The following is a 26,392-nucleotide window of genomic DNA, read 5'->3' on the forward strand; positions in this document are numbered from 1 at the left end:
TGCAGTTCTTCTACGCTTCGGCTCCTCTTGCCGAGGTCGGGAAATCATAGAGGCTTTTTGAATCTATCTGCATCCTTCACTTTTGCAAAAGGTCAAGTTGGAATCACCTCAAGGATGAAATGTTGCTTTCAAAGAAATACTTTTTTCCGCACTTGTTCCAAGTTTTTTTTAGAGTATGTTGCCTTGTATTCTTTGGAAGGTAAATATGCTCCTGGGGGCTGAAAATATATAGATGTAGTTGGTGGGACTATAGACACGGATGAAATTGTGGAGAACAGTGACAATTTTGTAAAGCTGCTGCCGGAAGGGGGAGAGAGCTAACTTTCGAAAGGACCTGAATTGTGCGTGTATATATATATTAGAGGTACTTGTTGCAGATATTGCTGAAGTAAGTTGGAGAGTATCGTGCACTATATACGAGCTCGGTGGAACTACTTGCACAATCTTATGGTCTATTTAATCCCCCTATTTAAGATCCGAGGTCTATCCGCAAAAACGAAGGATACATTGCAGGATATGAGCCCTGCGAATCAAGGTGCATTTCACATCGAAGAAGTTCATGACTGAAGTAAGTAGCACTGTCCTTAGACTCCTTTTCCAAGGAGGATTTATCTGATTCCTGCATAGCTCTGAATCGCTGCATCCCTTCTCTAGTTGTTTTCCAACATTATCTGACAAACTCCTGCCGGAGAGCAACCAAACACCGGTGCGGTGCGGCCGTCGAAATATCACGTCCCTTTTCTGAGTGCGACAATCTCGTTGTTAATCTCTCACAAACAATCATAATTTCAAGTCGTTTCCACAACTTTTTGTTTCCATTCAAAAGGGACCAAAGTGTGGAGGTGAAGTACGACACATTGTTACAAACAATCACCTTTTAATTATTCGACAGTTCCACACTATTTGCGCTGGAAAATGAACAAGTGGAGGCCATTGTGTTGCAATTCAGACGCTCAGTCACACGAGGGTGGTTTGTGAAAGCAAGAGGAAACGAATGTTAAATGTACTCAACGTGTCCTCCGAAAAAGTTAACAGGCTCGGGAACAGTAAGCAGTCTTGTATATTTGTAGGTGGTATGCATACGGTCGATATTGGTTATATTCGTGTACAGCTCCTGAGGTCTGCGTGTGGTGGGTAGAGAAGCCTTCTGGCTATTACGACATTTGACGTCCTTGAGAGTATGAACACATTTCGCGCCCATGTCACTCTTTTGACGGACAGCTCAATTTTGGTTAAAGGACTTTCGGTGTTGCCGTGGGGCTCAGGTCATCTGGTAGAGGAGCGTTCACTACGTGAATAATCGACCAATAAAAATTTTTGATTGAGTGAATGTTGGGAAGAATGGCATTTACTGTCCTATTCAGATTGACGCAGAGCTGGGGTGTTCAACGGTCTTTGCCAACGCCTAATCCAATGAAACATTTTATCAAGTTCACCAGTTGCAAATATGCCTTATGTTCACGACTGTATGCCTCCTAAATCTGATAAGGATCACTCACAATTTAGCCAAGGTCCTTCATATAATTATTTTTCAAATCTTTAAGGACTAACGACTAAGGCTAAATCAAAACTTGCGTGCACATTGACCTTCTACCCCCTTTCCAGCTATTCATCTACCGACAGGTTCGTTTAGCTGGGTGAAACATTAAATGGGAGTGTTGGCAATTTTATAGCCGGAAACTTGGTCTGAAAATGGCAAAGGTTACTGGAGACGAATTTTCATTAACGTTTTATTGTTGTTATGTATACAGGGTTTATGCCCTGAGTTTTAAGTGTTTTTTTATCCAAGTTCCCAGGAGATTTCTTTGGCTTTGCAAATTATAAAGTAGTTAAGATACAGTTGGCTCCTAAAACTTGACAAGAATAGTCAGAAGTAAGGAGCTAACAAGGCACCTATGATTTGGTATTATTATGCTACGTAGATATTTTTTTTATGGATGGAGGTAGAAATCTTAGAAAGACGCTGCTGCGCCAGGTTGCAGCAGTGTGTGGGATTCGCACCCACTAAAACCACCCTCACTCTTCCACCCCTCCCCGCGGGACCACCGTGAAGTATTACTTCGCGGGGGAGGCTCTGGTTCGCTATACCAGCTCGTTCATGTCACGTCTCTGTCGCGCCGCCTTCCGAGCTCGATCCAATTCCAGGAGTTTTGTCTGCACCACGGCTACTGCCTCATTTACCGCCATCCAGTTTTCCTCCGATTTCAGCATCTCTTCAACCAGGTTCGAGGGCTCGATGTCTGCCCCTAAGATGCTGTTCAACCTCCTTTTCTGCTGCAGAAATCTGGGACAATGGAACATAACGTGCTCCGGGTCCTCGGGTGTAGCACCGCATTCAGGACAGTTGGGAGAGTCGTCCAACTCGAAGCGATGCAAGTACTTCCTATAGCCACCGTGTCCCGTAAGGAACTGTGTCAGGTGGTAATTCAATTCTCCGTGCTTTCGGTTGACCCATTTCTCGATACACGGGATCAATGTATGGGTCCACCTGCCCTTGTCGGAGTTATCCCATCGTTGTTGCCACTTGCCACACAACTCTCTCCTGATGGCTTTTCGGAAATCCGCATTCACCTCGGCTGGATTTGTCTTCCGTTTTTCGTAGAGCCAGTGTGCCTCGCCCGCTAGAAGATCTATAGGGATTATTCCTGCGATGACACACACTGCCTCCGTCGACGCCGTTCTAAATGCGCTGCACACCCTTAGCGCAATTGGCCGGTATGCTGAACTTATCTTCCTCCGGTTGATAGCGTGGTTCAACGCTCCCGCCTAGACAGGGGCCGCGTATGGCATGATCGACCTCACCACTCCCGCGATGAGTAGCCTGCGACTATACTTCGGCCCTCCCACGTTAGGCATCATCCTTGCAAGGGATGAGTTGGCATTTGCTGCCTTCTCTCGCGTATAATCCAAGTGTCCCTTGAAACTCAGGTATTTGACAGCCGATTTTGAGACGACCACACGATTACCAACCTGGATGGTAACCGCGTTGTTCTTCCTACGGTTGGTAATGAGGACCGCCTCCGTCTTTTCGTCCGCCAGGTCCAGCTTGGCCATTCGTAACCATGACTTGATGGATGGTAGATATTGAGACTTCCGTACTTAGCCTGGTTAAGCAAAACCGAGAGATTTCTAAAGACGCCTTGACTCGTAACTCCAAAACTTTTAGCATGGGAACCGTTGTATGCAGTCCTCGAATTGCAAAAGGAATTGGGTTGGATCCTTACCGCTGCATTCCATTAGCGTACTAACAGAAACCCGTTCTATAATTTTAATGAAAATGTTAATTTTTACCTTGTATTGAGAATCGGTGTGTGTCGCTATATTCCCCAAAATGGATCGACTCTAACGAAGGACTTTAGGCCGAGTCCACTTTTTAATGTGGTACCCAAGAGGGGGTTTCTATAATCCATACTTGCTCATAGTTGAATTGCGTTAATATCACCCCGAACGATTCCAAGAGGATCGTCAAACTAAGTAAAACTTACGCCCAGCTGTAGGGTACCATCCGCTCCTTCTTCGGAAGCTTCGCCATAGTACCACTCGTGCCAGTCTCGGATTGTCATGAAGATATACCAAAGCATGTGGTATTTACCTGGGACTTATTACTTTCTCATGCTGCACTCGATGTCTTCGACTCTCTAAATCCGCGCACGGTTGTTGTCAGCGAACAGAGCCTATTTCAGCTTACAAAAAACTGTTCCGCTCAAAACGTCTCACCATAGGGTCAAAGATCTTATTGCACAAGCCAATGATCTTGCCAGTCCTCATGTATTCCTCCGAGACTTGGGTTCTTAGCAAGAAGAATTGCGAACTCTTGGCCGCGTTCGGAAGAATAATCCTCCGTAGAATTTTTGGCCCCCTACATGAGGATGGACGATTGCGTAGCCTACACAATGACGAAATCTATGAGCGATACCATGACCGTCCGGTTGTGGATAAAATCCGGCTCAATAGGTTACTGTGGGCGAGTCACTTATTCCGTATGGATGAGGATGATCCCACCCGGAAAATCTATAAGGGCAATATCTATGGTAGAAAAAGAAGACGAGGCAGACCCTGCCTTAGATGGAGCGGTGGTGTAGGCTAGGATGCCAGGCAGCTTTTAGGGATATCGAATTGGTGGACCTCGACGCAAAACCGGGATGTCTGGAGTTCCTTATTAAGGCAAGCTTAGACTGGATACCGCCGTTGATGATGATGATACTCTCTAAAGGCGGGATGCCTAGTTCACCAGGCATATAAATACGCAAACAAACCCTTTCAGAACGGCTATAGTCCGGTTGTCATTTTCAGGGTTGTGTCCTTTTTTCTTTTGCTGATTAGCACTAGTTCTGTTTTATGTTCAGCAAGTGATAGGCCGGACTCTTTCATCCAGGAATTAATCTCTCATATCGCTTCATTTGCGTAGATCTCAATATCGTTTGTTACCCCGATTTGGTCCGAAAAGTCAATTGATGTCACGCTGTTAGGAAGGCGTAGCGTTAACACTTCATCGTACATAATTAACTCCAGTAAGGGACCTAAGGCCTTGTGGTATCCCACTCGTTATCGGGAATAATTTCAGGCCGTTTCGTAGTACAATCTTTTCCCAAGAAGAAATTCAACAACGATACCTACAACGAGCTTCGAAGCCTGTAGTTTGGCTAGAGAATCTATGATATTCGTCCACTTCGCACAGCATGTGTCATTCTGTATTGCAGCCTAGGTGTAGCCAGTCACCGTGTGGATTACGTCGACGGTTGATCTCTCCTTACGAAGCCCGAATTGCTTGTCAGATAGGCATCCTTCCTTGTTCGTAATAGCGTGCAGTCGGTTGAATATTACCCGTCCAAATGGCTCGCCAATGGTATTGACCAAACATATCGGTCGATATGAGGAGAGGTCACCCAATGGTTTATCTGGCTTCGGTATAAGTATCAGATTTTGCAGCTTCCATTGTTCGGGGAATTCTCCTTTCTAAGGCATGCTGTAAAAATTTGGGTAAGCATACTTGGTGCTGCTCTGGCTGCTACTTTCAGGGCTATATTTGGGAACCTGACCCGCCGTGGGGTTTGATTTTCAGTGAATTTCCTTGCTGCATCTAGAATTTCCTCCTCGACCATTACGGGAATTTTGTCGGGGTTTGTATGGACTGTAGGCAAATTTGTATAGTTCACACCATCTGGGAAGATCTGTCTGTCTGTCTGTCACACACATTTTTCTCGCAAACGGTTATAGCGATTGACACCAAATTTGGTGGAAAGGTGGAAACTGTGAATGCTCAAGCATGCAGTGAGTTACATCATTCTACGTCGAACTTAAGGGGGTCCCCATACATGGTAAAGGAGGGGGGGGTGAAATTTTTTTTAATCAAATGTAGTCGTGTGGGGTATCAAATGAAAGGTCTCCGTAAGTACTTTTTGAAGCCTTAGTTTTGGCATTTGTTGGAAAATTGATCCTGGTGGAAATCGCACTATATATAGCATATTACGGTCTTGTAAAACGGCGGAAGCCAATGGAATATCAAATGATACACACGGAATGACTAACCTCACATTCAACCTTGGATGGGATTTCTATATCAAAAGTGATGTTTCGAAACCTGAACAAATGATGCAAGGAGACTAGTGCAGTTTAGATTCTATAAAATGAATAATACACAAACCGTTTGTCTTTAATTTATTTATATGGTACTGATAGGAACAATTTAACAAGAAATAATATATCACCTTAATTATCTTCAAAGACTAAGTTTTGGTAAACTTCTGAACCATTCCCTGGGCTCAACCGTCTTAATGACCATTTCTTTCTGAACCGCTCTTGCGAAAATAAGTAGGTAACCCCACACAGTAGAGCAAACAATAACACTGAAGTGCAAACTATTACCGTGGTTGTCCTGAAAATGCGGAAAAAATGGGAGATTATGGTCTCTTTTCCTAGCAATGGAATTAAGGGAAGAAAATATGAAAGTAGTTGAGAAAATTGTATCTTCAATAAAATTACAAAATGTATCTATGAAATTTAACTCAATCACCTGCTTCTTCCTTGCTTCATTGCAGTTGCATTGCTTTCATGCAGGATACACGTCGACGAACTATTATCGAAATAATATCCCTCGTGGCAGTCACAGCTCAAGGGTGGAATGCAAGTACCATTACCACACGTAACTGCACATTTCTGACTGCAAGTATAGTTTCCGGATGGCCCTTCTACCCTTTCGAATCCGTCGAAACACTGGCAATCGTTCGGTGCTATACAGTCAGCGTTAATGCACTTGGGGTTACATACTGGAGTGCACTCTACCGTGCTACCTTCCTTGAACAGGTAGTCTTCCACACATGTGCAGGTATCTGGAGCTGAGCAAAAAGCATTAATGCAAGTTTCCGTACAAGCTGGGATGCAAATATTTGAATCATTGACATCTTTCTTATAACCCTTTAGGCACGTGCAGACTCCGGGAGCAGTGCATTCGCCATTATCGCAGTAAGGTGAGCAAACTGGTTTGCAGTTAGTCATATCTGAGGGTTCGTTGTCGAAACCCTCGTCACAAAGGCAGTCATTCGGACCGACGCATTTGCCATTTTTACATGGTGGATCGCAAACAGGCTCACAATCACTGGTGCTATTTGGTGCGAACTGATATCCTGGAAGGCATTCGCAAACCGGTCCGGGCACGCACCGTGCATTTTTACAGCTTGGCGTGCAAAAGGGCTGACAAAATGGCTTTGATGAACGATGCATCATATATCCTTTATTGCATACGCAAAGTTTTGGTAAAATGCACACCCCGTTTGCGCAGTCATCGCAATGTGGGCTACACTTAGTTTTGTCGGTAGGATCAGGTTTATAGTTCGTCCAACATTGACATTTGTTTGGTGCAACACAATCCGCATTTGTACATCCGGAATCACATATGGGTGCACATTGATACTTTCCAATTTTCCGGTAGCCAGGATTGCAAGTGCATGTTTCTGGGCCACTGCAATGACCATTTTGACAGGAAAGGGTGCAAATAGGGTCGCAATGGAAGCGACTGGAATCAGAATGTGTTTGGTTCATTTGGTAGCCCTCGAGGCAAGTGCATACGTTTGGCCCCGTGCATTTACTATTGATGCATTCCTTTTCGCAAACTGGCTCACACCGATGGGGTTCGGTTTTGACATATCCTATGTGGCACTCACATGTCGAAGCATCTGAACAAAACCCGTTTTCGCATCCAAGATGGCAAGCTGGCTCGCAGGCTACGGTACTGTTTTCTTTGAAAACAAAGCCTTTATCACAGAAGCATTTGCCCGGTTCAATACATACCCCGTTGAAACACTCAGGCTCACAAGTCGGTATGCACGGTAATGAAGAAAAATTCGCGATATGATGATAGCCTTCCTGACATTCACACTTCCCAGGCGCAACACAGGTACCATGATAGCAGGGGCTTTCACAGATCGGATCACATATGGTGTTACTGCCGCTACGTAACGTATATCCTTCGTGACAAGTACACACATCAGGCCCACTGCAATGTCCATTCTGACACTCCTCCTTGCACGAAGGCGAACAAGTTCCATTTATGGTTTTATATCCTTTTGGGCATGAGCAAACATCTGGATCAATGCAGTGGGTTCCTTGTGGGCAGCCTTGACTACAAATAGGTACGCAAACGGACTTTGTTTCGTTTCTGGGCTGATATCCAGGGAGACATGTGCATGTACCGGGGGCTGTACAAGTGCCATTGAAGCAATTCGAAAAAAAGGGCAAACCGCAGACTGGATCACATTCCCCTTTTGATTTGGTATTGGCGTAGCCTGGTGCACACTCACAGCGCTGCGGTTCCTTGCATTCACCGTTTGTGCAATTGTCACAGTGTGGTACGCAGGAATCTTGGTAACTGGCCAATAAAAGATATTTTAATGAAAGATTACTTCGTTCTTACTGCTGACTACGAATTCGCATCATAATGGTATCGTCTTTATCAAGACTTAAGGGGAGAGGGTCACAAAGACTATCCCTACCTCTTGTCATACCAGTACAATGCTAATACGCCACAATGTTTCCACTTACGGATATTTTGCGTTGAAGTTTCGTTTATATCCCTCGCAGCAAACTCTTTCAAATGAGTTGTAGGTAAAAAGCTGAAAATCGAAATTGGTATGAACATTTTGACAGGTCTGGTATGCACACTTACTCTTGGTCTTATTCCAGCAAAGGTATAGAAAGGAACTATTGAGCGTGTCTTCGTAATTCTGAAATAATAAAATGGAAAATTTCCTGGAATTATATTCGAATTTTGTTGGGGTTTTTCCTGGTTAATGGGTTTGAAGATAAAACTTCGGATCGTATGGGTAAAACCCGGTTGGCATGTAGCTCAGTTGTCAGCACAACTATATACCAAAACAAGATTTTCTAAACACGAAATTTTCACAAATATCTCGGAAGTATTTCATCTGAGTACTTTTTGTGATAAAGAAACATTGTATCGTTTGCCAAGACTTTTCCAGAAAAATAAAATCTTTTTTGCTCAGTAATATCTGTTGAGCAAAAATTGGTAAGATATATCCGAAATATTGTCCTTAATGTGATTTATTAATACACCATCCCCTTACACTCTGAACGTAGAACATCCCTGCGTGGCACCAATAACACTCAATAATAAAACACAAGAACAAAGAAAGCGCTTATACCGGAGCATTTCGTCCAATGGCGGTCTATTTTCTAGTCAGTGAACGTCCTAAAATCAAAGACGATGCAATGGTACTGATCAGTCGTATCCAAGCATTCATATTCTTGAGCTCAAACCATCGCGGCATACAAACGATGTTGATTTTCTTATCAAATGGAAATTATGGTCGTGGGTAGTAGCTTATCATTGTGACCACGGTTTTGCTAGTCTCTGAAGCTCGGGCGCCTTCTCCATATCTGCATGTGTGCATTCAAGAAATTTGTTTACGCACAAAAAATCAAGGTCAGCTTGCAGATGTTTCATAAAATGCTTATCTAAAGTCGTTAGCTGCTTTTCGCCCAAAATCGAGAGAGGGAAAGGGTGGAAGGGGAGGGTCTAGTTGCAGTTGACTCAACATTTTCATTCATGATAATGAACGGCTTCTGGAAAGTCCACGTCACTTCGTACGAACTCGCCTTTATTCTTCCATAGATATGTATGCCTCATTCACTTGAAGATCTTTTTTGTAATGGGTTAACGTGCAAATTTCACCCACTAAATGCACCCCCACTTCTGCACCCATGTTCCCGCGGGACCACCGTGAAGTATTACGTCGCGAGGAGGGCTCTGGTTTACACCAGCACAACTAAATCGCGCGTTCGTTGCGCTTTCCGAGCTTGTTCCAGTTCGCCCAGCTTTTCCTTTATCGCAGTTATTGTTGCGTTTATTTCACTCCAATTTGCTGCGGACCTCAGCATCTCCTCCACGAAATTATGGGGTCCGATCACTGCGGTGAGGGCGTCGTTTAACTCTTCTATTTCAATCGCGAAATTCGGACAGTGGAACACAACATGCTTCAGGTCCTCGGGTGTAGCGGCGAATACGGGGTCTTTTGGGGACTCATCGAATCCGAAGCGAGGCAAGTACTGCCTGTATCCATCGTATCCCTTAAAGGAATGTGTTAAGTGGTAATTCAATTCTCCATGTTTTCGCTCGATCCGTCTCTCAATACACGGGATCAGTGTATGGATCCTGCAGCATTTTTCAGAATGATCCTACCGGAGCTGTCATCTCCTGTACAGTTCCTTCCTACTGGCTTTTCGGAAGTCTGGAGTCACTTCGGCCGGATTCACCCTCCTTCTCCATCTCATTCACTAGAAAATCCAGGGGAATCATTCCCGCGATAGAACACGCTGTCTCACCAGATACTCTCCTATATGCACTATACACCCTTAGTGCGATTTGCCGGTATGCCGAACTTACCCTTCCCTGCTTCACTGTGTTAACCAGTGCGACAGACAGACAGACAGGAATCGCGTATAGCAGGGTAGATTTCACCACTCCTGCGATAAGCAGCCGGCGACTAGATTTGGGCCATCCAATGTTAGGCATCGTCCTTGCTAGAGATGAACTAGCCTTTGTTGCCTTTTCGCGCGCAAAACCCAGATGCTCCTTCAAGCTGGTATCGATCACTGTCACCCCAGACATTGAAATGACCTCGTGATTATCAACCCGGGTTTTGACTGTGTTGGTTTTCCTGCAACTGGTAATAAAGATCGCCTCCGACTTATCTTCCGCTAGGTCCAGTTTCATCATTTGGAGCCATGCTTTGATGGCAAGAATGGTTTCACTTCCATGCAATTCCACGTCCTGGTGGTGTTTCGGCACTACTATTACTGCCAGATCGTCTACAAAACCAACCAATTCCTGTCTTTGCGAAGGCCGAGCACTCTGTCATTAACTATCTTGCACAGCAGGGGCCTCAATACGGAGCTTTTACCTTCTGTCACAACCGTCCGTCGTCCGTCTCGTATCAAAGAAGTCACTCCGAGGGATAACTAATTATCCTAGTTAAGTAATCATGGGGGTTCCTGGGCCTAGTTAGAGTATCCTGAATCCATAAACTCAGCCTCAGTTGGCCGACATTCCTGACATCCAACGTCACCACGGTGGAGCAGTTACCAGCGGCCGATACCTCCCGAGCTAGGTCTACGACCGCTGCAATGGCATAGACCGTAGACAGTACTCTGCGAAACCCATATTGATGCTCCGACAGACAAGCCGCCAGCCTGACGAACGGAAGCACCCTGTTATATATTACCCTCTCCAGCATCTTTCCCAGTGTTTAAATGACAGATAGTTTTTGGGGCTTCGGTAGCAACCTTTTCCAATGGAGGGAAACACTCCTTTGACCATGCATGATTCAAATGTACTTCTGGATCATGCGTGCCAGATTTTCGCAGCCAACTTCTGGGCTTTGTTCGGAATCCAGTTCAATCCCGGAGCCTTATTGTCTCCAATTCGAATAGAGAAGACGTCCTATTGAACCATTGGATTAGGTCCACTTTCGTCCTGTTGTTGGAAAGGAATATTATTATTTTGAACAAGAGTCGCGGACACGTCAACTCAAGTGATTTTTTTCACAAATCTTGTTCATTACAATCTTGTAAGCAGCGTGCCACGGGCTTGAATTTGCCTCAAGGCACAACTGCTTGTAGCAATTCCGCTTACTTTTCCGTCTAGCCTTCTTACTGCAACTTCGAAAATCCCGGTGTTTCTTTTCTGGCTCCCCTCTGGATTTTTGGTATATCCTCTTTGTTCGCGGACACAATATTTTCAACAGCGAGACTTCTTGGTTCCACCAGTAGTTTGGTTTCATACTGTGGCAGAACTTGCGTCGCGGCATTGCAGAGTCGCATGCCTTAGTTCGCCTGTTGACACAACTGGCTCACCTGCCACGGGTTGCGACCTTTTTCTTAACCCGCTAGAAATGTCCCTTCTTCAAAAGCTCCAGTGGGCCACCCAGCTATCTTGGTTTTGCCACTCCTGTTGCTCGCTCGACTGTCGTCTCCTCCGCTTCTGATGTTGAGAAAGATGCCCTGATGGCCACTGTGGGTGTAATGTCCACTCACCTGCCAGACGATTCTCTCGCCAACGAGGTACAGCCGAAAGTCAGATCCACGAACGAGCCTAGCCCTCTGCCTCAGAAGGTGGGCACGTATCCAACATTGGCAGTACGATGTCCAGCTCCACGAAGGTTTCAAGCAGGATTTTTACCCCTGGTGTTCGTTACTCTACTTCTCAAGTCTAAAGCCCACGCGTTGAAATCGCCGGCAATGATTTTGGGCTCTGGTCTCTAGCGTCCAAGCTGTTTAGCATCTCCTCATATTGCGCTAATGTTGCACTAGGAGGAGCGTAACAGCTGTAGATATGGACGCCATTGACTTTTGGCCATACAAAGCCGGCTCTTGGGAATACCACTGTTTCTCGAATGGTCTCCCATCCATATGTCCATATCTCCGCGTTTTCCAATGGTTTTTGACCCGCGCATTTGACTTTCGCATGGTTTGCGAAAACAAGTCTTGAGCTCCCTCGCAATGTTAAGGTTAATTTGTACCAACCTCATTCAAACTTACGATATCCTTTCTATATCCCGGTCCCCCTGCCAGCACCTGCAATGTGGGGGTCGTACACTCCCTTTTCCCTTTGCAAAACATGCATCGTGGATCTTCCGTGCAGACTTTGATAAGGTGGCCGGCAAGCTAACAATAGCGGTCTGTGTATCTCCATATGCCTTCTTCATCTTTTTGATCGCACTTTCCTCTATTCCGCTAAGCTTGAATTGCTCCCTTAGCGTAGCAGATATAGATCTTAGATATCCTCTCGTGATGTGACCTCATCTAGGTCTTTGCACTCGATTATCATCTGGTTCTTTCGAGATTTCACGTCTGCTTGTTCACCTAGCACCTTTTCCACCTGACTGCGAAAACTATCCACTGCCTTCTCGCAGGAATTGTTTAGCTCCAGCTTCAAAACTCCCTTTTGCATACGTCTGGTGGTTTATGCGTTCTCCCAGTGACAGAAACGCTAATGCAGTTTGCTGCCTTCCACGCTCTTTTACAGCTTCAGTAATTATGTCAATCCGGTGACTATCTAAGTTCCTTTCCGAGTCCCGCGATGAACCTCGACTGCCTAGGGGTAATGCTGTCCTCGGTGGTGACCTTCCAGGCTAGTAAGGAAGGATCCAGTGCGGATCTCACTTCGGCTCCACTAAGATCTTTTGTAGCATTAGATGCCAAAGCGGCCAAGTTTCCCACTACTGAGGCACTGCAGTCGCTGGTTACGGACGGCTGGGAGCCCGCATCTCCTGATGCGTGCATGTACATGCCTATAACGCATCCACCGAGCGTTGCCTTATCCGCACGAAGGGACGCACCGGTTAGGAGATTTGGCAACAATTTCGCTTGTTTTTCTGTACGCGCTTCTTGAGGTTACTTCGAAGATCTCTGAATTGCTTTTCGAGTCCTAATATTCCCGTTTTTGCCCTGCTTTTTGGGTTCAAACTGGCAGACAAGATAATCTCGTCGAGGTTTACTGATTCTATCTGGTTTTCTACTGTGGTGCAAACGCTGTCGTGGCATTTTGGTGATCTAAGTTACATACTGATGCTGCTGACTCACCTTTTCCATCATTGCTCCTTCCGAGTTATGACCTCATTCTAGAGCCGTCAGGAAGTCTCTTCCTCAAAAGCCCTAGTGGAACAGTCACCAAACCTAATTAAGGTTTTGCTGAAAACAAAGCCTTATATCCCAAATGAGGATATCTGGGATCGATATGGGGTTTCACCGATTGTGACAAAATTGAGAGAAAGCTGTCTTGGGTGGTATAGTCAGGCAATTCGCGCTATCGAGAATTAACTCGCCAAAATTGGTCTGAACATCGAAGCGGATGGTAAGCGATCTAAAGGCCGACCGAAGCAACGCCTCGCAATTACATCCAGATGGCGAAATCGATCACGACGAGCTGACCCTGCTTGTGAACGGGATGAAGGTTGAAGAAAAAGTTGCAAACAAAGCCTTAGTCTGTTTTCATTTTCGGAATGATCATCTCCACTTGTAAGGGTCTTGTCAAGAGAACTTCAAGCTGTTCCCTCTCTGAGTTTACAGTATGTGCTCCGGGTATTCGTATTCCTTTAGATATTTAGGACAGAATAGAGAATCGTCATGTCCCTGAGATACAGAAAAAAAAAAATATTTTGTCTGAAACTTGGATCGAGAAAAAAATTTTGTTCCCCGGGAATCACAGTGATTTCGCTCATTTTAAAGTCCTGCAATCCTGAGGGAAGCTATTGAAGTATCCGACGATACTCACACGGTGGTCGCATTGGTATGCGAAAAATTTGAGCCTTCTTTTTTTACGTTCGCGTCATTCGCAACCCCGTCCGTCCTCCCCTTCTTGCATCTGCTGATTCGCCTCAATTATCGGGCAATGACTTTCCCTTGGGGTATACTTGCTTTTCCTTTTCTCCCCATCTGGATGCAGCCCATCCCTCCTTACGTCTTTTGAATAGAGTACCCCATTAGCAACCTTGATGGTAACCTATTGCTGCTAACATATTTCCTTCCCTCACTATAAGAAGAGCCTGGAAGGTTGTCATATTCCTACTCCGCGTTTCTCCCCCTTTTGGTTGGCTCCGTTTTCGGAGACTTCCGTAGCTGACGTCTGTTTTTTTCCCGATGTCTGACATATCAACCTTAGACGTTTCGTGCTGTAACCTACCCTCTACCCTCAGCAGCATCTAAGAGCAGCGCTTACCATACATGTCTCTATGGTAGCCAGGCTCGGGAAAGTGGGTTGGGTCCTTTGAAGGTTTTAATTCCCTGGACATAATGTAGAAGTCTCAAAATCAAGCCAAATGTTCTCGGAGTCAAGACGTGCAACATATTGAGAGATCGAAATGAAGTTTGGTGTCGAGATAAGCTATTTTCTGCAGCTTGACTGTTGGTGGAATATTGCGAATGTAGTGGGCCACGTTGGGCGCTATTTCAAACTCTTCTGAAATATCCCAAATAATTCGAGGATTTTTCCTCTTTTGGGGGAACCATTGGCACCTTTAGAGACGATCTTGCACTGGGGAAGAGGTCAAATGTTTCCTGAAATACGACACCTGCGGTAACCCAAAATGGAAAAGTTTTCGAACTCGGAACTCGGAAATGGAATGATTGGGAACTGATAACTCTAATGGGGTGTCAAACATGGAACTTTGGATGGATGCTCGCGGTTCCTCGATAATAATAGATTAAAGATACTTCTTCTTCGGCTGGAAAGAAATGAAGATAGTGTAAGAGTGTGCCTAGTTGTCCCCAATATTTCGTCTCTGGTAACTTCTTTGAATTCAAAACGGAAAGGTTAGATTGACGTGAATTTCGCTGTGACTCTAATTTCATCTTCTCCCCCTTGTAGGAATGAGAGAGAATTAGGGTGCCAGTCAAGAGCTGGATGGGTTCTCACATTGCAGCCAAATAGGATGGGATACTTGGAATCTTTTATGTTATGTTTGCATTATTTTTATTATCTTATCCTTGACGTGCAACTAGGGGTTGAGATGGCACAGAATATCGTACTCTTCATTTAATCGAGAAGCTCAAAGAGAATTCCCTTGCGCGATTAGCTTCTTGCAGTCTTCAGATACGTTTTAGAGCCAAGGTGAGGTGAGGTGAGGCCTCCTTACTACTGCGAAATAACAGATTCCAGATGGAAGTAATCGCCTTCAATCAGAGCAAGATCATTTCTGCCTGCCTGTCCAATTCCAACAATAGTTAGCCAATTAGAATTTTTCAATCACATACATACCCCGGGCAGTGATCAGAGGACTTATTTCGGCCATTACCCACTCGTCTTAAGTTTCAGTATGACTCATGTGTTCGGTGGTTCCCATTAGTCCTCGGCCCTCGGTCGGACATAGCGCCTCAAACACAACTACGCGCGATCGTTTTCTGACAATGTGCTTCCGCTACCTCCACGATTTTCCGAGAAGCTAACACTCTTCTTCCATTTTATGAAAAGAGGCATTTCCCTACAATGTGGCATAGAGATGTCGAGGTAGGAAGGAGGGCCCTACATAGACCGCGCCCCCTCTAAACTGAATAGAAAAAACATCGGATCAGGTTGTGACCCATCGGGGATCTTCCATTTTCTGGCTTCACTGTGCGATCAAGTCGTCATTTCTTGATTATTTTTCTATGTTTTGTGTTTTCATAATTTTCAGTTTGCCGTTCTCCGAGCATTAATAGATTTTTGATCCAATTTGGCATAAATTTCAATGGCACCAATTACTACATACAAAGTCTCATGAAGTATCTAACGAACTTGACCCACTTTTGTACGCCTGGATAGTGGCGTACTTTACACTAGGCCAGAGTATTACCGGACAGGACTCTTCGGACTTTAGCAAAGGTTGCAAGAATCGCCGCTCTCCATATATAGTTCCATATAGTTCCTTCAAAGGCAGAACTAGATCGGGCCTATTGTGATTAACACTGTGGTCGGTGGCAATAGTGTGATTCCACAGTAGTTTGGCCCGATCATTTTCCAAGATTCTCTGCGAAGTATACTTATAATAAGGATGGTAGGTTACCACTGAGTTTTACCACAACGCAAGGTTTCGATGGACAATCTTGCGGACGGAGTGATGACGACTGGTGTACTCGGTATTGCTCGACATCCTGCACGCAGATATTACGTGCTGGATGGTCTCCTCCTCACAGTTACATAACCTACAACTGGCGGAGGGGGAGTCATGAAGGACGAACAATTTATAATTTTTGTTGCGGATGAAGCATCCTGAATTGAAGTGTGGAATGCTTCAGTCTCGTAAAATAGTAGACCGTTAGTTAACCTTTTTTGGGGGCTTCGATATCAATACTTGACAACATAAATTCTTTATATGACCTCCGTGAATGGGTTTCGTTTTCCATATGCCTTCCCCTCCTTTTTGTTCCTCAGCTGCCAATTTGTCAGCAACGAGATGTTTTGAGATGTTCGCGTAGAGAACTGTTTGCCGGAAGACAACTAATTGGTCTTCATTTTGAAGGACAAGAGGGATGACATAAGCTTTCCTTACGGTGAAGATTGCTGAAACTACTTTCGGATCGACAATCGTCTGATTAAAATGATTTACCTGTTATTGATCTTGACCTGCTTTAACCAGAAGTTGTGAATCTTGTCAACTCCTGGTGCTTTCTAATTACGTGCCTTTTCAAGGGCTGCTTCAATGTCAACTTCAGTTATATATGGTTGTTTCCGAGAGGACCTCCCATGAATGTATAAAGTGTGGCAGCACACTGCTTCTAAATTGCATCGGCACTTCTCCAGAAGTCTTCTGTCTGACCTAGATTGAGGGTACTTTCTCGCTCTGTGATGGTGGGACTTTTATAAAATCCTCTTTGGTTCTGGAAGAACAAGGGTGTCCTTCACTCTTTTGATAGCTGCAGATGCAATTGGAGCATACCACAAGTTTCTGCTTCAGGACTTCGAGGATTTCTGTGGTTGGAATATATTAGATAGATGCTAGTTTTCATGGGTGGTGGGTTTCCATGAGGTCCTTGCATGGCGCGACCAGTCTCCTTTCTTACCTTTTTGACTTTTTTGTTGGTGAAGTCCTCTCTCTCCGGTCATCTGTCTTCACTCCCAAATGTTGAGCATTGAGAGAATAACCGTGGCAGTAGCATCGTAACTGACTATGAGCCTTTATCACATTAATCTTGCTAGTCAAATGATTACTCGAAATCCAGTTAAGGACGGCAATGATGTTGCTGGTTGCCGAAGTAAACCTTAGTTTTATCATCTTTCCCATAGCGTCTGGAAGAATCTCAACATCTTCTGTGGATCTCATTATAAATTGGGTCGACATTCCCAGTTGCTGAGCTTCTCCTGACCACTGAGTTCATGGAGTGCCTTTCAGGTGGAGTATTCGAGTTGATCCTTTGTTCAGTCTGGTTTGTTGAAGGATGATCCAGCCCGGAAGGTCTATAAGGGCAATATCTATGGTAGGAAAAGAAGACGAAGCAGACCCTGCCTGTGATGGAGCGATGGGGTAAGTCAGGACGCCAGACAACTTTTAGGGATGTCGAATTGGTGCACCTAGGCGTAAAACCGGGATGTCTGCAGTTCCTTATTAGGCCGGATACCGATTGTTGCGCCGATGACAGTGATGATGATGATGATAGTTACTAGTAGTATAGGAAAGAAAAACGCACGTAAAGGAAAAGGTTCTCAGGAGTTATCACCTATTCGTATGATTTTAAAACCAGTTTTATTCATTTTGATTTAGAGAACGCACAGGTAATTCCCTTCTTCTACTTTTTCGTCTCCAGCAGTAAAAGCATAGAATAATTGCTCCCACTGAACCTCCGCCGGCAGTCGCAACTGCGCAAGTAACCAACCTATGGAGAAGAAGGAAGCAATGTATGCGAAAATTTAATTGAAGAATCTGAAATTACGTTTTCTGGATCTCCTCATTGTTTGTGGAAGACTTGATTGCTTCTTCCATTCTTACAACACATGTCATTTTTTTAGCATCAAAATAGTATCCTTTGAAGCAGTCACATCTTTCCGGGAGTTTGCAAGTTCCGTTTCCGCAATCCAAAGTACATGGTGCACACCTGTGGTTCGACACCTTACCAGGGATTGGATAATAATGTTCCCAACATTGACAGGAATTCGGAGAAATGCATGTTCCATTAATGCACGCAGGCTCACATACCGGTTCGCATTCAAAGGGCCTTGAGTTTGACACATTTTTCCGGTAACCTTTGTAGCAGTCACACTGATCAGGGCCACTACACAATCCATTTATGCATTCTGGTTCACACCACGGTACGCAATCACTTACACTATATTCAGCGAAGATATAGCCATCGAAACATTCACAGTTGAGGTCCTTTTGGCAGATGGAATTCGTACAAGGTGGAGTGCAGAGGGTAGTGTTTTCACTCCATTCCTTTTTTTGAGTTTCTTCAAATGCCCCCCGATGGTTGACAGTGTCGTTGCTGGTTGTTCTTTGGCATTCCCAGGGACGATTAGAATCGCTACTGGTCGAATGGGCTGGAGGCTCCTTGACTTTTCGTGGTTCAAAGCCAGGATCACACATGCAATGGTCAGGGGCAACACATTTGCCGTGAATACATTCGGGATCACAGATTGGTTCATAGATGCCATTCTTACTTTTTTGATAGTGATCACAACACTGTACCAAAATATCACTGTATGAAACATTAACTTCGCTTGTTTTAACGACTTGTCGCGTCCGCATATGGATTTGGTTTTCAGGACGGTATCTTTCGATGCCGTGGTAGGTCCGGTTTTCGATTCGCCATTTTTTTACACTAGAATAAAAAAAAGTGAAAAAGATACAAATTGATTTGTGTAGTTTTACAAGCTTTACAGGAGAAATGAATTATGAAAATGGTTACTAGATTTCCCAATATTTACATTAAAGGTTTTGTGCAACCATGCACAATCGAAATGAAGCCCACGAGTATTGTAATGGAACATATAATTATCAATCCACCCCGCTCCATTATGGGTTACTTTGCTCAGTTTGTGATAGCCTCTCCATTATAAGAATTTAGCAAATGAGACCGAGTTTTGATTTGCAGCTACACACAATTATCTTCACTTGACTAATTTCGTAATGGAACTAAAGTTAGCCCCTGCTTATCAGTGCCATGAGCTTGCTTATTTATCTCAGTAGGAGAAGTAGAAGCAGAAAAACCCTGCCACCGAAAATCGGCTTGTTATTTGCCTGCCTGTCACATCAATTCATGCAAAGTCGAAGAACTTGTAATCCACAAAGTGACCATGGATGCCCATTTGAAATTATCCAGTGACTGTTTACAAAAAGTAAGAATTGGAAAATCCCGGGAAAGCTGCCTAGAATATCGGGCATAAAATATAGGTTTTTTAGTTAAAACATGAATAATTTAAGCCAAGAATTTTCGGTTGTTCTTGAAGTGATTCATGCATGCAGGCAACGCGCTTCAACTCACCTCAGATTTCCAGGATATCTACTTGTCGTAAAAGGGTCATAAAGGTCCTTGAAGTGTAACGTGAGCACCTGCCGTGTAAGCATAATCTCACGGTTCTCTTCCGTCACGGATTGATTTGAAGACCATAATTAGCGCCCCGCAATGACTGGCGCAGCGGTACTGATTCATACTGAGGGCAGTCTCAGCATTTATACTAGTGACTGCAAGGCCTATCTAACACCTTTCGAGAGCATATCCTCCGGGACTTCTCTAGGAGCATATGCTTTCAGAGACCTTCCCCCCATGGGAATTATGGCACCAGATAACCTCCGGTGAGGCTTCGTGATAAGAGCCACTTCAGCTGAGTCCGTTGCAGACTCGGGTTTGGTCGCCCTTCTCGAGTACGTGCGGATGGCACTCCCCAACAGGTTGAGTGGGATTAGCTCAAAGCAGACAACTGCAACGAAACTTTTCCAACTACTGCTCCGCGTACAATACAACACGAAAGACATCACTAGACAACACTAACGCAAAACACAAGACTGGTGGCTGTTCACTACGGTCACTATGTCCATTCGCCTGCAGGTGAAGCAGCGTGGAGGAATTCTCTCCTTCGTCGGAAGGCAGGGTACGCGAATTCATTAGCGCATTGACGTGTACACTACTAGCAAGGCACCCGCTAAAATCGTAAATATCTTTCACCACGTGAACGCCCATGTCGTCTAGATTACGGATGTCACAGTAGTCTGAACAGACACAGAGGATATGGAACCAGTCCTCTGGGTCTGCCCCAAATAGAACACAACCCTGACTAGAGGCAAGGTTCCGTGAGAAGACAAACTCATTCAAGCCACCCAGTCAGGAGGAAGCCCATCTGAAGCCCGAAGTCCACAGCGGAACTTCATCCGGAAGACACATTTCTAACGTACTCATACGTGACCCGACCTTTCCCACATTCATTCCATCTAAGCTGCCACTTAAATGTTACACTCTCATCTAACACCCTTTTGACCGCAAGTGGTCCTAGACCCTCCACCTGATTCACACTTACTACGTTTATTTGCAGCAAACGTAGGCCCCCCTTGATCCTATAGGTCGTAGCACGCCGCACTATCTCCAGGAGGAACACCCAACAAGACCTGCATGGCGTCGGTCGAGACCGTACGACATACAGGAAGACATGCTAACAACGCTACCCGCTGACAAGCGTAGAACAGTTTCAGAACAGTTTCCTGCCCTATGCCGTCATCGCAAAATCGTACAACATAGGGGACCCGTACGTAGAACATGCAAGAAAGGGTCCCACATATGTAGATCTAGTACCTCTCCTGCTTAGACCCCACTCACACCTCATCAAACGCCTCAATATACACACCAATTTAGTCAACCGTGGCTTGAGCTCGCGCAGGTGCGAACCGACTTAAATGGTCAGTTACGTCACTGCGGTTTAGGTGAGCACCTGTTTCGAAAACTTAAACCCACGATCTTAAGACACAGAGTGATTTTGTGACCACAATTACAGCCTTGCTGCGACAAGAACAACGGTACCAGCCTACATCAAATGAATCGCCTAGCATTCATGCTGGTGGGTGAAAGACGTACCTAAATCTTTACCGAACTAAGAGGTACAGCTTCCGTGTTGAAAGGCAATACCACCTTTAGGCCCGAAGATCTCTGTTCGCTTGAATGTAACTACAACCCCCATGAAGCTTCCACTTGGGGGCCAAACGCAACAACTGAGCTGAATACACATACAACAGGAATTCTCCTTAAGCATGTGAATCCAGGGGCTATCCCAGCGTCTCCTGGCGCCACCACTATAAAGGTTCTCATCGGGCACTTGCAATTTGGCTCGGCCGACAGGCTTGCTGCTCCGTCTTCCTCCCCGCCACCTCTGAGAACCACTAAAAAGGGACAAAAATTTGTGGGCTAGTAACCTGAAAATTTAGAAACTTTACATCACCAATATATCAACCATGCCTCGAATAGGGATTGACCTTACGTCGAAGACCTTTGTCTATCGAAAGCGGACTACGATTGGTTTCTGGAATCTAAGTCGAGTGAGAATCCTAAGGATATTAGCTGGACATTCTGGGTCTAAGCGGAGTAAGATGGTCAGACTCTGGAAGGTACTTACCGCATTACTCTGGAAAGTCAAGTGGTAGCAGACGCAAATTCAGTGTCGGGTTGGTCCTGAAGGCTACAGTATGGTGCGCTCTCTTATCCTGGGAGCCGACTTCTGCTTCCTGCAAGATTCCAGTTAGGGAATAGGAGTATCAGAAACGGAGGATTTTAAGATAGAGAGTAGAAGAAGGGGATGATTGTTAGGATTCCAAAGTGTGATAGTTGAAACGTTTCTGGAATGCATCAAAGAACATCTTTTTCCTTCTGCTGGACTATGTGGTTTAGCATGTCAATAACATCTACTCACCATCGTTGCTATTTCGCCACTTTACATTTCAGCTCCCTGCCGGTCTTCCCGAGAAGCATGCATTACGCGTTCACTGTTCTGTGCCATGTATTTACAGGACGACCCAATTGTCAGCCGTGTGGGCTGGGAACCTAATGCATGTAAGAGTTGAAGAAAGAATGATTCAGCTTCACGACCGAGGCGGAGATATGTCATTTTTAATTTCTTGTGCAAAATCAACTAAAGAGGGTTCTTTTGAATCCATTGTGGAAATCGATCTACTTCAGCCACCAGAAATTTACCCCTTCCTTCCTCGGCTCACTTGATGCCTTTGCCTTTTTCGACGACGGACAGGAGTCTTCCGGTCCAGAATAGCAGTAGCTGCTGCTAGAAGCGCTTACTTGTTTTTCGGCATATTTGTTATCTTTATCAACAGTAATTCAGTTTGGTCCTTAGGGAATTGTTCCCGAAAAATTAGGATACCGATTACCGGTAAAAATAAACGTACCAATTCGAAAATGATGCGAACTAGACAATCCCAATCGACTCCACCTCACCAGCTGTTTCTCTCGTCTTTTATCTTTAAGCACTGAAACGAACTCCTCCTGTCCAACTGATCAGCTGCCATCTAATCAGCCGGTCCCGGTCCCGCGAATGCTGATTCCGTCGATTTTGGCAAAAGTAACGACTATAACAACATTCACCATGCCTCGTCCAGAAACAAGCGACAGCTAAAGCATGTAGCCAATAAGACGATGATCTCTTCCTTATGTTGAAGTATTTCGTTGTGAAAATAACAACGTTCCAAGCTTAGGTACAAGCAATCAATATTGACTTGGACTATTTGGAAATTAAAATAAAATTTGGAATCGTTCAAATGTAAATGGATTCTGAAGTTTAGGGGAAAGGGACCAATCGTTATAATTTTCGTAAAATAAATAAAATTAATTATTTTAAATGTTAAATGTTGAAGGAAAATGAATGTAGGGATGGAAACTGGGAAGGCTAAGGGGTGTTAGGACGGGAGGAAACGAAGGAAACTGCATATTATTAAATGCATTCCACCGTCAGGTTGTCCCTGGACAAGGCCTTGCTTATGTTGTAAAACCATGGGCACTACAGAGTAGCAGTGGTTCACTACTACGCCAAAAGTGTCTAAAACATGAATACAGAATTTGTACTCTCCAAGATGTCACGGACTACGAATTCAATCACAGTTTTTAGCAATCAATTGCCGACCGAGGCGCGGATGCATCATTGGATTCATGATGGATTGTGTTGTGGAAGACATGCTCTCCATTTTATTGAAGCATCTAAACTTAGTACCTATGGCGCAGTTAGCCAGACAGGATACTGTAGCACCTCCCATAATTGAGAGAACCCATTACGGCAAGTCATCCGCGGCACTATTGCCTAAATATTTTAGAAAATGGAAGAGGAAAGCTCGGAAGAAGGAATCTTGGATGTTGGATATTAGGCGATTCAGCTTTGAATGACTACTGAGGCGAGCGTATTGCTGACCACACTGTCTGTGTATCGTTACAGTCTTGAATAAAGTACTCTAATATGTTTGAAGGTCCAGATCTAATTAGATTGTCGTGCCAAAGATTATAATTACTATTAAATCGAAAACGAATTAATTTGGATTATGCCTTTTCTTCGTTCCCTGTTTTACTGGCAGCAAGGATGGCAAATTTGCGGAACTGCCCTTATATCTCTCTGGTACAACGGCCATCTGTGGTATTAGATCTTCAATGAATAAAGATCTACAAGACCGCGAGCCTGTCTTCTCATATCAAAATTGTCTGCAGCAATCCATGCTATCAACTAATGGTGAATTGTGTTATGAAATTCCACAACTGACGTTTCTTGTGATAAAAGCTTCAATCAAATAAAAAAATTACCGCAGTTCTGTTCGCCTGTCGCCCTCTTTGGTTCTGAGCGCTGGCCGACTATAAAAAAAGTGTTGAATGCCGCCTCGCGCTAATGGAGACCAAAATTGCTTTTACAGTGGCGTAACTTGCCATGATCACATTCGAGATGAGGATATCCATAATCGATATTGGATTGCACCGATCGTGAAAAAATTGTGAGACGTGCCTCCATTAGTGTGGACATACAATCAATATGAACTCATCTGGTTGAAGAGAAGATTGTCCTGAATATCGAGGCCGATTGCAAACGACCAAAGGCCGTTCGAAACAATTATGGGCTGATACGCTGGGTGGTTATTTAAGAGCTGCGTAACTCCATCCAGATCAGGTCTGTAATCGATCGAAGAAGAAGAACAATGCTAAAACTATACCCAGGACCTAGGCGCGGTCATCATGCAATTAAAGGATTGTGGTAAGAAAAGAAATGTCATAGCTGCTTTTATATATCTACACTATAAATTTTGCGTTCTCCATCGACGCAAAAACTAAGGGATCTGGTAAAATCGGGAGTTATGATGCGAACGCTCATTATATTTTTTGGAATCGTGGTTTTAAGAGCAATAAAAATGAAACGAGACCCGTTTGAAATATGATTTTGAGGAACTAGAAGGCGAAAGGAAGGCTTCCAGATTATGAAGAGTTTCAAAGGAATATGTTGGTCAAGCTGGGCTCCTGTAGGCAACATCCGGTACTTTCAGAAATTATGTTAAGTCTGTGATCCGGGTTACATTTCTACCTCTTAGCGGAGACTAGGAAGGATGGCTATTCAAATCCAGGGAGCCTTAAAAGCAAGGAGCCTTAAAATCGCGAAAAGGCGCCAAGGGTATCCGCTAAATGGAAGTTAACATGCTTACCAACGTGGATAGTTCTGTGAGTCTGTTTTTCATTTCTTGGTTTCAAATAAAGAGGATCCAATTTTGAACTGTGACTATGCGGTGGGCACTTATACGGAGTATGCTGGCCGATTCACTGCCTGGTGAACTACAAGAACTGGCAATACACGATCAAATACGTCCACATGACGTGGTTGTGCTGGCTGTTGATCGAAATCTCGGGACGATGTGCTGAAGGCATGGACGGTTTTTCAATCTAAAGCGTATGCATTTCTCAGGGCAGCAACCTGTTAAAGGACGCGCAAACTGCAGCAATAGTCAAAGTGCATTGACGGCGTTTAGCAGTCCTTTTCATATTAAAAATTATTTCGGACCGGAGAAACCGATTGAATTCTATTTCTACACTGAATATGTTGGTCACTATGGTGCAGAGGGAAATTAAATCTCGGAGCAAAAAGCGTTCAATTTCTACTTTGCTGGGACGGAAACCAGCCGAGAGTCAGTAGCAAATGCCAATCTTTCTATCATAAACTGGGGACAAGCTCCCCATAAAGGCAGGTGTCAGAACCTAAATGCTTCTAGAGATATCAAATTTCTTTTTATGTGTCCATCCTGTAATGAGGAAGCGGAATCCACGGAACATTGCCTATGTGAGCATCCGACCTGTGGACGCATCAGACATCAGATTGTTGATGCTCATATGCTTCAGATGCTGGGGGTAGTCCCACGTTCACTAACGGAAATCCTGTTGTGGAAAAATCCTACTCAATCAGACGCGATGGCCAGGTCATCTAATACGTATGAACCAGACCCGCAGACCCTGCTTCAGATGCAGCGGAGGTGTATTCCTGGATAGTGAGGAGCTTATACTGGTGGACCACGCTGCAAATCGGGTTCACTGAGGTTGCTTATTAAGGCAAGCCTAGACCAGACGCTGGTTGTTGCACCATTGATCATGGGGATGATTCTACAAGGATCTTGAGGTGGGACTTCAATTTAGGTTTTCAGTGTAGAATATATTCCCAAACTTACTAGGTCTGTCAGTTTTTGAACACAAAATATTATTTGGCACACTGCACACACACTGCCTTCAAATATTGTTACCTAATTGTTACGTGTATGTCCATTTAGATGACTAGTCCCATACTCGGACTAGTCAGCGTAACAACTGATACTTCTGAAACTCTGCAGCTGCATTGTTCGGGCATCCGCCTTGCGATGCCCTGGGTTCTAACTCTGGTCATCATCGATGCTTGTATTCGCTTTTGTAGTTGTATTACTGGTGAAGGTTTATCACTTCCATAGCATTAAGGGTTATGATAAAAAAACTGGAGTATCATCGCCTTGAAAAAGAAGTGGAGGAAGAAGTAATAAAAAGGGAGGGACGGATTCCCCGTACTCCACAAATCAGTAAGGGGGTAGACAGGTAATTTGGGCCATCATTTTCCGAGAGTTTGGTTTAATAATAAAAAGGAAGGGACAGATGCTCTATATTCCACAAAGGACTAAGGAGGTAGACAGGTAATTTGAGTCATTATTTTCCGAGAGTTTGGTTTGAAAGTATCTAAGATAAAGTTTTATTGGCATAACACCTAGATTAGATTAGATTTCGCATGGATAGTTGGAGTTTATTAGACAAGCTTGACAATTTGCCCAAACTTTCCGAAGGAGACACAGGTGTTTTGGTTTTCCAATCATTTGAAGAATTTGGTAAGAAGGAACCAAAAACTAGTGGACTGGACATTCTGCGTGGGGTTAGGGCTGGCCGGCAT

The 26,392-nt window shown here is 44.4% G+C and overlaps 2 protein-coding genes across 11 annotated transcripts in view; one reads left to right on the plus strand and one right to left on the minus strand.

Annotated features, from left to right (window-relative positions):
* Positions 1-26,392, plus strand: part of LOC119650609 (sodium/potassium/calcium exchanger Nckx30C) — a 282,153-nt gene that overhangs the window by 99,993 nt on the left and 155,768 nt on the right. The window lies entirely within an intron of this gene.
* LOC119650610 (von Willebrand factor D and EGF domain-containing protein-like) lies at positions 5,644-8,733 on the minus strand. The gene is made up of 5 exons (XM_038053490.1): positions 8,580-8,733; positions 8,162-8,219; positions 8,038-8,108; positions 6,014-7,864; positions 5,644-5,875 (listed from the first exon to the last, which is right to left on the minus strand). The coding sequence occupies exons 1-5, from the start codon at positions 8,663-8,665 to the stop codon at positions 5,710-5,712; spliced, it is 2,232 nt and encodes a 743-aa protein (XP_037909418.1). The 5' UTR covers positions 8,666-8,733; the 3' UTR covers positions 5,644-5,709.

The sequence above is a fragment of the Hermetia illucens genome, chromosome 3 (assembly GCF_905115235.1).
Source record: "Hermetia illucens chromosome 3, iHerIll2.2.curated.20191125, whole genome shotgun sequence".
NCBI lineage: Eukaryota > Metazoa > Arthropoda > Insecta > Diptera > Stratiomyidae > Hermetia > Hermetia illucens.

Coding starts and splice junctions, on each gene's coding strand:
- LOC119650610 (XM_038053490.1), bottom strand. CDS start 8,665: ATGCTCCGGTATAAGCGCTTTCTTTGTTCTTGTGTTTTATTATTGAGT. Junction 8,220..8,579: donor GGATGTTCTACGTTCAGAGT/GTAAGGGGATGG, acceptor TTATTATTTCAG/AATTACGAAGACACGCTCAA. Junction 8,109..8,161: donor TTGCTGGAATAAGACCAAGA/GTAAGTGTGCAT, acceptor TTCGATTTTCAG/CTTTTTACCTACAACTCATT.